The sequence below is a fragment of the Protobothrops mucrosquamatus genome, unplaced genomic scaffold (genome assembly GCF_001527695.2).
Source record: "Protobothrops mucrosquamatus isolate PMUCROS unplaced genomic scaffold, P.Mucros_1.0 scaffold_252, whole genome shotgun sequence".
In the NCBI taxonomy this organism is placed as follows: Eukaryota; Metazoa; Chordata; class Lepidosauria; order Squamata; family Viperidae; genus Protobothrops; species Protobothrops mucrosquamatus.
Window position 1 is genome coordinate 683,793 of NW_015386328.1, and position 15,457 is coordinate 699,249.

A 15,457-nucleotide genomic window follows, 5' to 3' on the forward strand; every position below is an offset into this window, starting at 1 on the left:
TGAATTTTAAGTCATAGTCAAGAAATGTCATTGTCCTGAGTTTTAAGACATTTAAAATCCACAGTAATCAGAGAAGTCTAAATATGACTTCTACATAAAGCAGAATAGATTGCAAATAAAAACTTCCAGTATATTTGTAGAAGATCAAAAACAAATGCATCTCCCATCAGTTTGTCCTTTGGTCCTTTCACCCACCTATGGTGTAAATCTGGAGCTGTCTTGGTGAACAACATAATAAAAATAATTTATTTGATTATTGTTATTGGAGTGGAGTAGAGCTGGAAGTGATTGCTTTTTTATTGCTTTTATACTGGGTTTTAATCTTGATAAGCTGCCCAGAATCACTGAGAGTGAGTTGGGCAGCCATATACATTTTCATTCATTCATTCATTCATTCATTCATTCATTCATTCATTCATAAATAAATAAATAAATAAATAAATAAATAAGACACAATTACTATCTTGTTCTTCTACCTAAATATTATAGAACCAAACAATTTCCAAGTTAGGCTTACAACAATTAATTTCACTTGATTTACAATGAACATGTGGCTTTAAAAATGAATTGCTCCATAAATTACACTAAGCCATAGTTTATATAACTATAGTTATATAGTTATTCGGTTGATCCAGTTGCTGAATTAACGCATGCTAAGCCAAAATCAAATGAAGCCCATTCTGGCTTAGTGAATATGTGAATCTAATCATTGCCAAATATACTGTATTGCAAAGAATATTTATATCATAAAAATGATTGCTTATAGATCAGTAAACAAGTTTAGAATACATACATTAGTAGAACTGTGGTATCCATAAAGCTGGAGATGCTGATATAAAGCAGTATGAGTGAAGAGTTGAATTTCAAAACAAAACCAGTAAAAAAAAGGAAAGAAATCAGCAATTAGCTAAGATATGCAAGCCTACATTAAAAAATATATTATAAACTAAGCTTTATAGCTAAGGTTTTAAGCCACATTTTAATATGTAGATTTTTAGTTACCTTTAGATCACATTCTGACCTTAAAAATACAGTTATGTAAGACTAATAATGAACAGAATTACAAACATACAATTTTTTTTTAGGAAGTCATAATTTTTCATACAAAGTATTAGAATCTTTTCTTTTCGGTTGGTTCTGGCTCTTCCAAAGAAAAGAATAAAGCTGCTGGAGCAGATGAAAGGAGAAATTGCAAGATTGGTTCTAAAATCTGAAATACTCTTATTTAAAGTGCTCTTCATGGGTACAAATGATCTGTTTATGAACTTCTAATTATGCCTGCTACTTATTTCTTTTGTGTCTATTTCTTCTATTACCAGTAAAAGCTTCCAGAGGCTTAGGTGCCCTCCATGCTATTCATCTACATTGTTAAAAGATGGATTTCTGACACAAGCAAGAACCTCTTAGAAAGATGAACATATTACAAATTAGCAAATATCCAATGTAACATTTGCAATAGGCTCTTGTTTACTTTTGAGTTATTAATTACTCTTAAGTAAAACTCAAAGACTTTGGAGGGTACATATAAGATATTTTAATTGAGATAATGAAGTACCATTCAAATAAAAAACATTATAATTACTGTATATTAGGTATTAGATACTTCATAACTCAGACATTTTAGCAAAGTGGTTATTATTGATGATGCGAACATTTTAAAGGTTTCTTTTAAAAATGGTATACCAAATAGCATTAAAGTAATTACAGAAGTATTTTACTGCAGTTTAGAAAAATCTGCAGTATGATAGTCATGTGAGAAACATTCTGACTACAGTAGATAAAGTAAATTTTAGTTCAGCTGTAATAGTTTTAGCTGCTCAATAAATTACTTTCCATGTCAAAACTATATTCACTTTAAAAAAAGATGGAAAGGCAATGCTAAAAATTACTGCACCTGTTTTTCCTATTAAAATCAGCTGAAATTATACGTGCAACTTATAGTACTGCGGAAAAACAATGGTTTATTTCCATCAGTCTGAAGATATATTTGCTTGATTTTGTTCTTCTACAATTTCTGTTTCAGTTAAAGTTTGGGCTATGATAAAGGCTCATATTCATCAGAAAAGAAAATGTGCAATGCTGTTATTATTATTAATGTAATAATCTTATCCTATATATTACTGACAACAACATTCAAAGAATTATGAAAAACCCTTTAATATTTGTTTAAAATCCTCACCAGCATTGAACGCTTTTCTTCATCTCCTTTTCTTTCTTTCTTCTCATTTTTCTTTCTAAATATGTCTTGCAGCTGAAAAAAATTAAAAATGGTTATTTATTTTAATGATATTTATGGACAATACCACAGTCATATACAGTACTTTGTGATCCAGTGTAGGAAAAAAAGAGCCTTAGCTTCAGCTGAATAATATAAGCAATATTGTTGGCATTTATTTTTTAATATAATAGTTTTTAGATAGCTTTTAACTGCTATTCTCCCATAGATAAAGACAAATGCAGTATTATGTTTAGCAGCACACTGAAATCTCAAATTATTAATAAATGAAGTTTGACAGTCCCGTTAGGTACTATGCATGCCAATAGATGTTGAGAGTTTCCTGCAAGAACTGTCATCTGCAACTTTTTTATTAGTAATAACAGAAACCAACTTTGTAAGGTTTGCATCTGATTCAATTAACTTGATCAAAAACTTCTAGACATGCCTGATTGACATGCTACACTTAATATTATGGCATAGGTGCAAAACCCCTCCTATCAGGTGGTATGTTGCCTTAACTTCCTCAGCCCAATTCTTTTATTAATTGATTTGCTCTGAATTGTAAGGCCTCTCATCTCACAATAATGAATAAAAATGAAAAATAAACAACAATAAACAACAGTGCTACCTCTGCTGGCAGAGGAGGCTTGCGGCGGAACCCATCAGTCAAGGAACTTTGGTTCCTGTCCCCTGGGGTAAGGTTTGCCTCCACCCCTCTATCTTTCTGCAAGGGCCTAAAGACCTGGCTCTGCTGGATGGTCTGGGGTCCCGATAGGAGATGGCTACTGGGATAATTAGCTGACACTTCCCTTTGTGCTTCCCGCTTCCCCTCTGCCCACCTTTTAATTCACATTATTGTACTTTTATTGCTAATTTTTATTGTTTTCATTGCTTTGCTAGTGTTTGTTTAGATTTTTTTAATCATTTTTTTCTGTTTCGCTGTTGTAAGCCACCCAGAGTTGCAGCACGCAAATTTAACAATAAATAAATAATATAAAAAATAAAAATAAAACATAAAAAGCAATATAAAAAAACCTACAACGGCAACAGTAAGTGTGCATGTGCATGAGAGAAAAAAATGTTTGCATTTTGTTTGTATGGGAGAATGTAAGGCAAAAAAATTGTAGTTTTGATCATATGTATTTATTTTTAAACTTGGGAATTAAATTTCAAATGAACGTGGGACTCAGGTGTGGAAATGAGGATCAACAGATAAAATCATAATATTAACATTTAATATCTAATTTCACCCTACACTCACTTTTGAAATTTTTCTAGGTAACCCAACAACTTAATGATAATTTTAATAACTAGCAAATGCACTGTGTTTTTAGAAATACCCGAGTCTCTGACCCAATATTGGTATTCATTAAAAATATAACAGTTCCCACTGAAAACATACCACTTCAGAATAGAAGGTATAGCTTCATATTCTGTTTATTTTCTCATGAAAATTTCCAAATATAAAAAGCTATTTATTAAGTAAGAAGGATTCTAGCCCCATTTCTTTCATTTGGCATATTAGGTTTTGAAGGAAAGAACATTCTTAAATGTAGAAGCCTCCATCATGTAATCTGCCACCTGCACTCTGTAGCATTGACCCAAGAGATTACACCATATGTTCTTTGAACATTTGAAACAGCTCACATTGGACTCAACTCTAAAGTTAGTTTTTAAAAAAGGTAAAAAGAGTGTTGGTAATTGAAAAGGCAAAAAGACCTTTTTTTTAAAAAAAAAAATCTTCTATGCTTTGATTTCCCTTACACCAGATACAGGGAAGAAGATCTTGTTGCATTCATCAATAAAGCTCATTTGATCTTCTGGAAATGAACCTTTTGTGTAGAAGGATACCAAAGAATACGGCTACAGGATACCAAAGAATACGGCAGTGAACATGAATTAATCTAGGAGCACTTTTCATAGGAACATTGTCTGAAACAAAATAATGGGATTGACTGTTGAAAGCTGAAGGACAAAACAACATCTCTTGTATCAAGGGAACAAAATCCCTCTGTTCTCTGACCTCAAACCTATGACATAAGCAAACAGTGTTTTAAGAAAAAACCTGTTAAGCATTTGATGACTTAATTTAGATAATTTTTAATGTTTTGCTGTATACAAAAACCCTCTGGGTGTTATAAACTCTACATTATCATGTTTCACATTCTTTATGCAATGAGACTTAATAAGTATCAACATGAAGAGTAATATCGTAGAATTTGTTTTATTGGTTTCCTTTACATAAAAGCTCACTCAGTTTCCTTTCAAGATCGTTTACATCTTATAGTCAAAGGTAAAATAGCAGGTACTGGAAAAGTCTTTGGTTTACATTAAATGTTTCTGGGAAAGTTTTCTTAAAGCCCCTATTCTATAATGTTGGTCACAATTTACACTCCTTTCACATCCAGGCTCTTTTAAATATAAACGATAAACATGCTTATTTAGATGAAACTGCACCATAATCTTCTTCCCTCTCTGATTTCACAATAGTGATCTACAAAATGTCTGTGTTTCATGTTTGCAAATTAGATATCTATCATTTCATGCCTTCAAAATGCCAGATCAGATTCACTGAAGAAAGTTATTATATTGGGAAGAGTTAGCGGTAAAGGGAAACTAAGCCACCTAAAAACATGATGGTTGGACACTATCAAAGCTGAAACCAGCCAGTGCAAGATTGGAAGATATGAAGAGGCCCAGATATCTGGCCCATAGAATCGCAAAGAGTCAGAACAACTGAATGGATAATATCATCAACATCATCATCATATGAAGAAATTACATTAGTCAAGTAGAAAAGATTCAAATGAAGAACCAAAGAATTAAAAAAATATATACAATGTAAAGGTTTGGAAGAATAATTGGTTAAGATAGATATTATTAAATGAGATTATTTTTTTTCCTTTAAAATTTGAACTTGAGTAACATTTATTTACAAAAAATATTTTTTCCTTTGAAAAAGTTTTAAAAAATTAAAAACATGTTAAAAAAACATTTTAAAAAGTAACAATTTTAAAAAGTAACATGTAGCATACCTACCACTAAGAACTCTTTTTTGTCCACCATTTCATTTCCATCTGTATCAAACATGTTGAATGCTATTCTAAAACCAGCATGTGGTTCTGCCAAGAATGATAAAAAAAGATGTAAGAGAAACAAAATTTTAAGAATTATACTGAAATTAAAGGCCAAGTTGTATGCTACACTGGCAGCTATTCATACATGAATACAACATCTTCAAATCATAAGAAAAAAAGAGGTGACGTGTTTAAGATTACTAGCAAAAGGAATGCTATATACCTATACTTAACTCTATTAAATGCCTCCTCCACACTACTTTTTTCAGCAAATCTCTGTTACCAGATGTATTTTCAGCTACATCAAAAATCTTCCCTGTGGACTGAAGTGAGAAAGGTGTCCATGACAGGTAAAATCAATCTGCCAGCCCCATTTTGCCTTTTTGACATGAGTATACGGTGTTTCAACATATAAAAGTGTTATTATTACACATAATTTGGTCCTGTTTGGTCAAAGACACTGTAGAAAACTAGATCCACTTTAAATGATAGCAGAACACTAATAGCCTTTCCACAAATGTATTATTATACCAGCAGAATGCTCTAATACATATTTCTGGTCCTCCAAATGTTATTATCAACCTCCAAAAGGTAGTCCAATACTCGCTTCTCCTTTGTTTTCATACCACAAAAGTCTTGTCTTTCTTCAGAAAAGAGAATTAAATTTGTGCCATTGTTCAATATTTCAAAATGTGTTGATTTTCTATGCCTTCCTATTACTGAAACACTATAGTGATAGGAATGCCAGAAGGTATAGACCAGGAGTAGGCAACCCAAAACACTCAAAGAGCCACTTGGGCCCGTTTCCCACCGAAAACAAAACAAAACAAAACACACACACACACATATATATCATAAAGGTAAAAAAGGATATATGCAGTATTATCTTCATTTTAGATGTCAAAAGGGTCTCTCCCTCCCTCCCTCTCCCTCTCTCTGCCCTTGGTCTGTCAGTCCTCTTCCCCCACTCTCTTTCTTTCTCTCTCTCTCTCTTCCCCTCTTTTTCTCTCTCTCTCTCTTTCCTCTCCCTCTCTCTTTCTCTTTCCTCCCCCCTCTCTCTTTCCTCTCCCCGCTCTCTCTCTTTCCTCTCCCTCTCCCTCCCTCTCTCTTTCCTCTCCCTCTCTCTCTTTCTCTTTTTCTTTCAAATATTGGGGCCAACAATTTAACACTGAGAAGTAAATCTTGAATTGTACTTGTTACTGTCTGTTATCAATAATAGGGAGTTTTAAATATTTCCACTATAGTAATTGCTATGCCAATGTTTTTCAACAGAATAAAGGATATAACTTTATCAGAACAGCTGCTAAAATATTATCCTACGTTAGCTAAAGAAATTGTAATTTTATCTTCAATTATTTTTAGTAACTTTTTGCTAGGACACTGCAAAAACAAATTACTATTTATTAACACATACAACATTAACATTACATACATGCATCTGTGGAAAATATATTGTACTCTGAATGCTTACTTGTTAAGATACATAGTAAAAAGAGATATTCTGTGTAAGAAATTATACCTGAAAAAGTAAATCAACAAATTAGCATCATTTTTACTTAAATATTAGCAAATGATGATTGAAGATATAGTAAAATTATTTATTTGCATATCATTCCTCCTTTATTCCAGGGAACTCATGGGGGCTAACAAGGCTCCTCTGATTTTATTCTCACAACTTGTTAAAGCTGAGTCTGTAATTTATACATGTTTGTTAACAGAATAGTAATGGAACCAGGATCTCCACATTCGGCAGTCTCCATTGATACGGGCAATCTATTTCCAACTTGTTCCAAGGCTGGAAATCAGATCATTGATTAGTATTTTCACAATGTGACAGCACAATGTTTTCATTTATCTGTACCTTATGCATACATTAATATTCTGCAAAAAACTTTTCATAAAAATGGATTGTAAATGCTAGTTTTAACTATTATGAAGGAATAATATACAGCACAATGCCAATGTACTTTCCTCCTCAATATTTCAGGAGACTACATTGGTACAAAAAGGACTGCCATCACAATCTACACTTAATATGTGTGTCTGCAACAAGCCAAAGTGCTATTTCCTGTACATACTGTACTTAGTTCTGTTCAATTTCATTTTTTCCTCCCATTTCTGTGAGAGAGAGAAAAAAAAGGAGAGAAGGAAGTGAAGGTGAAACTGCTTATGTTTATCTGATTATATCAAATTATGTCAGTGATATAGTCATCCTCGTTTTTATTCACCCTTTTGGGTTGGTGTAGTCATGATCTTTGTCTTCCAGTCCCTGGCCAGAGACATCGCCTGGGCATGGACTGGGACATATCAAAACAGAGAGAATGCAGGTTTTAGCTGTCCAATCAAGTTTCACCCATTTGTACTTGCATGTGACATTGATAGGGCTTCAATCATCTTGTTGTGATTATAGTGCTGTCTTTACCATCTGATCCTTCCTCCCGAGTTTTAGGAGAGCATTTAAGACCTGGCTATTCCAACAAGCACAGGAGGAGGGCATGATGTGGGAGAGGTTTCAAACTAACAGATACATTATTTTATATAGCTTTTTGATAACTCTGACGACGTTAATTTTGTTTGCAATATATGTTTAAACATATAAATGTTTTGTTTATATATTTAAACATATAAATAAAATGATTTTGATTAGCTGCCCATAGTTTATAGGAATGATTGTACAAATAAAGGAAATAAGTAGGGAAATAAAAATTATAATGAGAAAAGCATGAGTATCATATAAATAATTTTTGCCCAATACTGTTATATCATTTTAAACTGTTAATACAGACAAAGTAACTGGAAACAAAAACCACCGATCCAGAAGTGAAAATTTCTTCTGTAGAAATGACTTTTGAAGGCATGAGGAGCATTAATATAATACTGAATCCCTGAATACTTTTCCGATCTCAGTGCAAATGTGCCTTTTAAGTTACTAATGAAACAAGGGTAATGCACTGCACTAGTACCAAATTAACAAACTAGTTTAATATACTTTATGTGCGTAATTTAAAGTCTCTAATATATTATAACTATTTGTAATCTTGTCTAATTATAGATTCTATTTATTAATGTATTTATAAAAGACATTTTAAAATAGCTTATAGTTTTCTGTTAATTTGAGTTGAAGAATTTTCACAAACATGACCAAAACTAATTGCAAAAAAAGCAGTAAATCTAATAACACATATTAAAGCAACACAAGTTCTCCTCAACTTATAACTGGTTGCTTAACAACTGTTCAAAATCACACAGGGCCCAGAATAGGTGATTTACAGCCTGTAAAATACTTCCGGTTGTCATAAAATGTGCCACCACCAACTGGTCATGTGAGTCAATTTTGGGCACTTGGCAAGTAGCTCTTCTGTATGATTGGTTGCAGGGTCCTGTGACCAAGATTTGAGATGGTTTTTGCCAGTTTGAAAGATTGTGTTTATCATTACAACTGTGGTGTTTGCTTGGTGAACACAGTGATTCGCTTAATGGCTACCACAAAAAGGATAAAAAAATTAAGTCCTTGACTTATGATTGTAGTAACATAAACCAGAAATCTGGTCCGAATTGCAGTTGTTAGCAACTAACTATATGTACACTTTTTAAATATTGCCCATACTGATGCTGAGAAAACAAAAATGCCAAAGCAAACTCAGATAATTTTGACTGCATTTTCTTTCAGAAAAGATGCAGATAGACCTATGAATTTTATGTTAAATTCAAATGAACAGTATTTACTCATAGTACTAATATTGTGTATATCAACAGTATGCACTATAATCTCTAGTTGAGAATGAAAAGAATTTCATAGTAAAAACAAAGCAAATATTCTTCAGTACCCCTTTCTTGGAGATTCCTGAAGAGTTTTGATGATCCTTTCCAAACTGGTGGAGTTTCAATAAGTATCTGATTCAATTCCTGCAAATTAGTTTTTAAAAAAGATGATGACATTGTCTTCATAATAAACAGTGCATTTGCAAACGTATACCCACTAACATATTTCTAGACAACATAGGATTGTACAGTCATAGAAAAAAGAATACCAAATGATAAAGTTCATGTCCCATGGAAATTGAATGTTTGGGTTAAAAACTTTCTTGAAAAACACTTGAAAAACATTTCTAATAAAAATGCAGATTAATTTATAAAATATGCAAGAGTTACTTTATAGGGGAGATGGGCAGCATAATAAATAAATAAATAAATAAATAAATAAATAAATAAATAAATAAATAAATAAATAAATAAATCAATCAATCAATCAATCAATCAATCAATCAATCTTCACATGCACAGCAACCACAGACCAATATTATTATTTCCATACATGAAATTGAGAAAAAATAGAGTTTGGCCAAATGCTACTATTGCTTGAGTCAGTATATAAAACCTAATTTGGAAGAGAATTGTAACGTACCTGTTTTGAGAGTGTCTTCCACTGTTTTGTCTCTAAAACAAATACAAAACCAATTACCTAAACAAGTATTTAATGACATGCTACTATATATGGCTGGCATGATTAATATTCATCCTATCTCTTGTCATGTCAGGAAATAAAATAACCTTTCTAGTCTCAATGTTTTTAGTAATACTTTTTAAATGTGAAAATGCACTGTTCATCATTATGATCTTATTCATATGGGAATATCATGTATGATTAATTAATATTAAATGCAAGGTGTAACTCACAAATAGTAAAATTTGGGAAGAAAAAAATTGTAAAGCTTTTCCACTAAAAATAGTAAAACTTTATGGACATGTCCATGCATTTCTTAGCAGTAATGAGGAATTGGTTTGCTACTGTTATATTTGAAGTCTAGGTTACAGCCATGATATTCCCTGACAATCTGTATTTGCCTGATAGACTCACTATTACCAATAATAATGTTTAATCTAATACTTTCAAAATAAATCTGAATAAGTAATAACACTTTATAAAAAATATGAAAAAATATAAACTCATTAAAAAGTAACCATATCAAAAATAGAGTTTCTGCAACAAAATGGGATTAGTAATTGACATAAACTGAATTAATTGAAATGGATGAGCAAGGGAAAGAAAAAGAGAAGAAAGAAAAATGACATTGAATGAACAGCTAATTTTGTTGGAGTGCTTGTAGAATATTGCAATGAAATACACATGTAAGACTTATAGAAAATTATTATAATGTGAACAAGTCATTTTTCCTTTAGTTTATAGTGTCTTAAAGTTGTACTTAAACTTAAATATTTGAAATTTAAAAATGCTAGCTCTGTAATATAGAACAGGGGTCCCCAACCCCCGGTCTGCGGACTGGTACTGGGCTGCAGCCACTTAGGAACCAGGCTGCGCAGCTGGAGGTGCACTGAAAGCGCATCTTCCACCTCCAGGAATGCAGCAGGTTTGCAGGGGTCTGGGCAGGGGCAGGAGAGTGGTAGGGCAGAAGCTGTCTTTCTCAGTGCAAGGTCTTCTGACAGCTGCCCTTGCAACTGGTTTGCAACATCTGAGCTCCATGTCCTTCCTCCTCTCCCTCCTCCTGCTTCTTCTGCTACCTCTTCTGCCTCCTCCTCCTCTTCCTGGACCTGGTCCCTCTTCCTCCTACTTCTTCCTCCTTCTTTTCTTTCTCACTTTCCTCCTCTGTCCCCTCCTGGCACCCCAGCTGGGCTTGTGCTCCCTTCATGCAACTCTCCAAGTTTGCAAGACAAACACTCGCCAGCCCAGCTTGCAACCGGAGGCTCTCTCAAAGCTTCATTGGAGGGGGATCCCCTCCCCAAGGTATGTGTGTATAAAGGTGTCTTTCTCAGTGTGCAGATAGGGGCAGGGAGAAGCTACCTTTCACTAAGCACTGCATCTCCAAGGGATACACTCTCTCCCCCTCCCTCCCTCTCTCTCTCTAGTCTGCACCTTTTCTAAGACCGCTGGGCTCCGTTGCACTTCAACTGGAGTTTTTTGCTTTTATTTTGCTGTTCCAGGTGCCTCATGTTTTGCCAACATGCTGCCTGCTTTTCAAGGTTTAATTTGGTGTATTTGTGTGTGTGTGTGTTTGTGTGTTCCTCCTTTCTTCATGCAGCTCTCCAAGTTTGCAAGCCAAGCGCACTTCTACCCGGCTTGCAATGGAGATGGGGGGGGGGAGAACCTACATTTCTCCTTAAGCACTATGTCTCCAAGGGAATCCCTCTCTCATTTGCACCTTTTCCAAAGCTGCCGGGTTTGCGCAGTGCTGAGTTTGTTTGGTCTCTCTCTCTCTCTGTTTCTCTCTTTTTTGAATGGTTTTTTCAGCACTTCCTCAGCATGCTGGATCTTTGGTTTGTTTTGCTGGAAGGCTGAGTTTAGAATTGTCTCTTTTCCTTCCCACTTTCTTGGAAGTGGTCTAATCTAATACAATAATATAAATAAAGTGCATTATTTATTTATTTAGAAAATTTACAATAAATGAATCATCCTGAAATATTCCCTCCTCCCCCCCCCCCACGGGTCCCTGGAAAAATTGTCTCCCATGAAACCGGTCCCTGGTGCCAAAAAGGTTGGGGACCTCTGATCTAGAACTAAAAGATTTTAGTTTTCAGTGCATCCTTAGAGCAAAACTCACATTCAGAGTTACCCTGAGGTAAGATGAATGGCCAATACATTTTACAAATAAATAAATAAATAAAAATTTCATAGAATTTACATCTACAGATAGGGTTGGGTCCAAATGAATTTAATGATAGTTCTATGAAGGTCCTAAATGTGAGGATTGGTCACAAAGTTACTTTTTAATTACCACTGTGACTGAATGGTTGCTAAACAAGGTGGTTGCTAAATAAGGGCTACCTGTAATTTCAAATAATCATTGCAGCCATGGATTTAGACTGTTGCTATCCACTTCCTGTTCATCTTGCTGCTATTCTTGCTGCCCTAATTTCAACAGAGATAAAAGAAAATATAGACAAAAGGCCATTTTTCGGATATTTTGGTTCCCAGATCAAGATACAGTAGGCTTTAAACCTATGGTTAAGGTTATTTTCTTTCTTTTTCTATGTAGAAAAATGACCAAGTTGATCTGTACAGAGTTTATATTAATAAACATTCTGAATCTTTAACTTGCCACAATTCTTTTTATTAGAGCAATGGAACACTATTGACTCTATTTCTAAATAGATTTAAATTATATGTGAGCACAAATGTAATACCTGTCTGCAATCAGCTGCATCAATCCCCAAGCTTGTGCTGCTAAATGAATCCACAACACTTCAGAGCTACAGTATATTTGTTTTTTCTGTTAAAAGGCATTGCAATTTCTGAAAAGGTGTGATAGTTTTGAAATATTACCTTCCTTTCCTTTTTAATATAACATCTCAGAAATCAGCTTTTTGTGCTGTCTTTGAGATATCTCATTTTACTTAGCAAAATCTTAATTTTCAACATAGGGTATTAAAAATTTCTAATGTACATTTTAAATATGGCAAGCACCATGGCTTTCAAGATGAGAATCTTATATTATGCATTTGAGCTCCCTGAGCAAAATTACATGAATTACCATGAATTCAACCAATCACAGCATCTACCTATTAAATACATAACTGCAAAAATATAGAAGATCTGAGCTGTGCCTCCACCAAATAAGGAAGCTTTAATTATGAGGGTTCATTATAGAAAGAATAATGTAGTCTTTTAAAAATGAGATTTTAAAAATTTCCTACTTACCTCTTGGTTCATCACTTGAAACAGATTGGATGAAATCATATGGTGTCATAAATAGCTGCCCTTCAAATTTTAAACTGGCAAAAGTTAGAAACCGCCGTTCCCGGGAAGTTGCATAAAGCTCTAAATCTTCATGATCTGGTCTGTTTTCTGTGACCTTCAGCAAAAAATTAAAAAGTGATTAGTTATTTCAATTATTGTTTCTAAAACTATGTTTCAAGCACTAAATTGTTTCCTTTATTTTTTCCTCTTTTCATATTTTAAATTCTTTAGCTTTATCACAGCTATACTGTTCTATTGTAAAAACAAGGATATATTAGCTATTGGGATACTATTATGCAGTGGTGGGATTCAAATATGTGAACAACCGGTTCTCTGTGTGGATGCCGCTTCCGGAGGTCCATTCTGGGCCTGGGCAACAAAAAATTAGCTACCAGTGGTACGAACTGGCTGAATCTCACCACTGCTATTATGGGTTATATTTTTCCGTGAAATCAAGTAGGAAACTTGAGGGAAAAGAAAATGGTCTTTTTGACTATAAAATAACTACTAAGCAAAGCTGCTTGTAAAAGAAAGAACTTACATCGCACAAGGCTGTTATGAATCCATTTTGCTCTGAAACAAACCATGCCTAAGTTATGCAGATTCAAACATTTTTATTAAACACAATGAAAATCACACCTGATACAGCATGTAATGAGATCCCAGAGAGGACAAAAGCACTGGTGAGGTAATGGGTAAGTGTCAGTTAAGGGTCCAGTTTCTATTCCTACTTTTGGAGATTATCTGATTAAAATCTCTTCGTAATTAGCTGCAAACCTCAAAAACTTTCATGAAAACATATCCCCATCAAATGAAGTTAAAACTTGTGTCTTGCAGTGATGTTTTATCAAGATAACCCTCAGTAGTTTTAAAAAACTGGGCAGTCATTTATAGCAAACAAACCATCATAAATCTATGATTGAACTTGAATAACATTTTAGTTTAGATGTGAAACCTCTTCTTCCTCCAGCCACCCATGGAATATAAAGGTTGCAAGAAGCCCCTGAGCCACAGCTCAGCATGAAGTCACAGCCACCCCTTCAGCCGTTACAGCCTGGCCCAGCAGCCCAACAGTTACAGCTACCTTGGGAAGCCCTAGCCAGATTCAGCAGTGTTATGTCAAGCCATAGCTGCTCTGCGAAACTGCAACCCAGTCCAGCAGTATGGCATAGTGTGAAGTTGTAGCTGCCCTGGGAAGCCCCAGCCTGGCCTAGCAATGTATGACACAAAGCCACAATAGGAAGGAACTAGGAAGCCATAGCTGTCACAGCTCACTCCTAGATACAATCACTCTCTTCAGCCTGCACTCCAAGGCCTCTGCTGCCCGGTACTCCACCACCCCAGCTAACTACTGTCTTGCTTCTGTTGCTGACAAGGCATGCCCAGCCTGGCTGTTCACAAGGCAGCTTCTGGCCATGTAAGAACATCTTCTCCAGGTCTCATCAGAAAATTACTACATTTGATCTGGGGAAGAGGGATTCATGTGGCCATCAGCTGCATCATAATGGGCCAGGCTGGACATACTTGATTAGCAGCCAGAGCAAGAAGACAGCAAAAGTCACCTAGGATGGTGGGGGCCCTGGAGTGCAGGGGGCGAAAAATGGGAGGCAGATTGGTGAGTGGGGGCAGATGAACTGACACTGCAATTGTAAATACGGGTAGGCTGAATTTTGATCATGTGACCATGGGGCACCGCAATAGCCGTAACTTGGGGAATCAATCCTAAATCTTTTCATTCACTGCTGCTATAACTTTGAACTATCACTAAATGGTCATTAAGCAAGGACTACCTGTAAAACAAAAGGACTGGCAATCCTACAGGTGATTGGAATCTCTCTCGTTATTTTTGCTGGACTTGTAGTTTTCACTTGTCTGAATCACATGGAAATGGGTGAATGTCATAGCTTCCAAATATGGTTGAAAGACTGTTTGTGAGAACAAAGAAAAACACAGGGACAGTAATGAATATCTGGGCTATAGCTGCAACACATAGTCCCTTGACTTAGAAATTTCAAAGCTATTTGCAAAGGTCTGATTAAAAGAAATATTGCCATCTCTTAGTTGCTTTCCAGTTCTCTTTCCTCAGCTTATTGATCTCATCTCCCTGTTACAGATAAAAGATTTGGTTACCAATGCAATTTTTTTCCACAAGAGGAAACTGCAGCGGAACCCTGTTTACAATTGTTACTCCATGTGTTCATCACATGGCTATCAACAGATGCTCAGTGATATGCTAGCACTAATTACCTGTGAAGGCTTAGGGATTTAATTCTCTTCTCTTGTTTTCAGTAAGCATATTGATTCTTGTCTCCTTTCTGGAAATTAGCTAGAGCCTGATATCATACATACTTATGCATTAGACATCCAGGGGAAAGAAATTATTGAAAGCAATTTTCTCATGGATGATGCAGAGAACAAACTTTGGGATTGTTTTAAACCAGACATGTCAAACTCATGACATCATGTGAC

General features: G+C 34.8%; 1 protein-coding gene across 1 annotated transcript in view; it reads right to left on the reverse strand.

Moving 5' to 3' along the window:
- Positions 1 to 15,457, reverse strand: part of MICU3 (mitochondrial calcium uptake family member 3) — a 52,375-nt gene that overhangs the window by 19,288 nt on the left and 17,630 nt on the right. The window contains exons 2-8 of the mRNA XM_015830976.1: positions 12,950 to 13,103; positions 9,701 to 9,732; positions 9,123 to 9,201; positions 6,767 to 6,814; positions 5,258 to 5,340; positions 2,180 to 2,251; positions 794 to 829 (exon numbers count right to left, since the gene is read on the reverse strand). Coding sequence (XP_015686462.1) covers positions 794 to 829; positions 2,180 to 2,251; positions 5,258 to 5,340; positions 6,767 to 6,814; positions 9,123 to 9,201; positions 9,701 to 9,732; positions 12,950 to 13,103 — 504 coding nt within the window. The remainder of the gene's footprint in view (positions 1 to 793; positions 830 to 2,179; positions 2,252 to 5,257; positions 5,341 to 6,766; positions 6,815 to 9,122; positions 9,202 to 9,700; positions 9,733 to 12,949; positions 13,104 to 15,457) is intronic.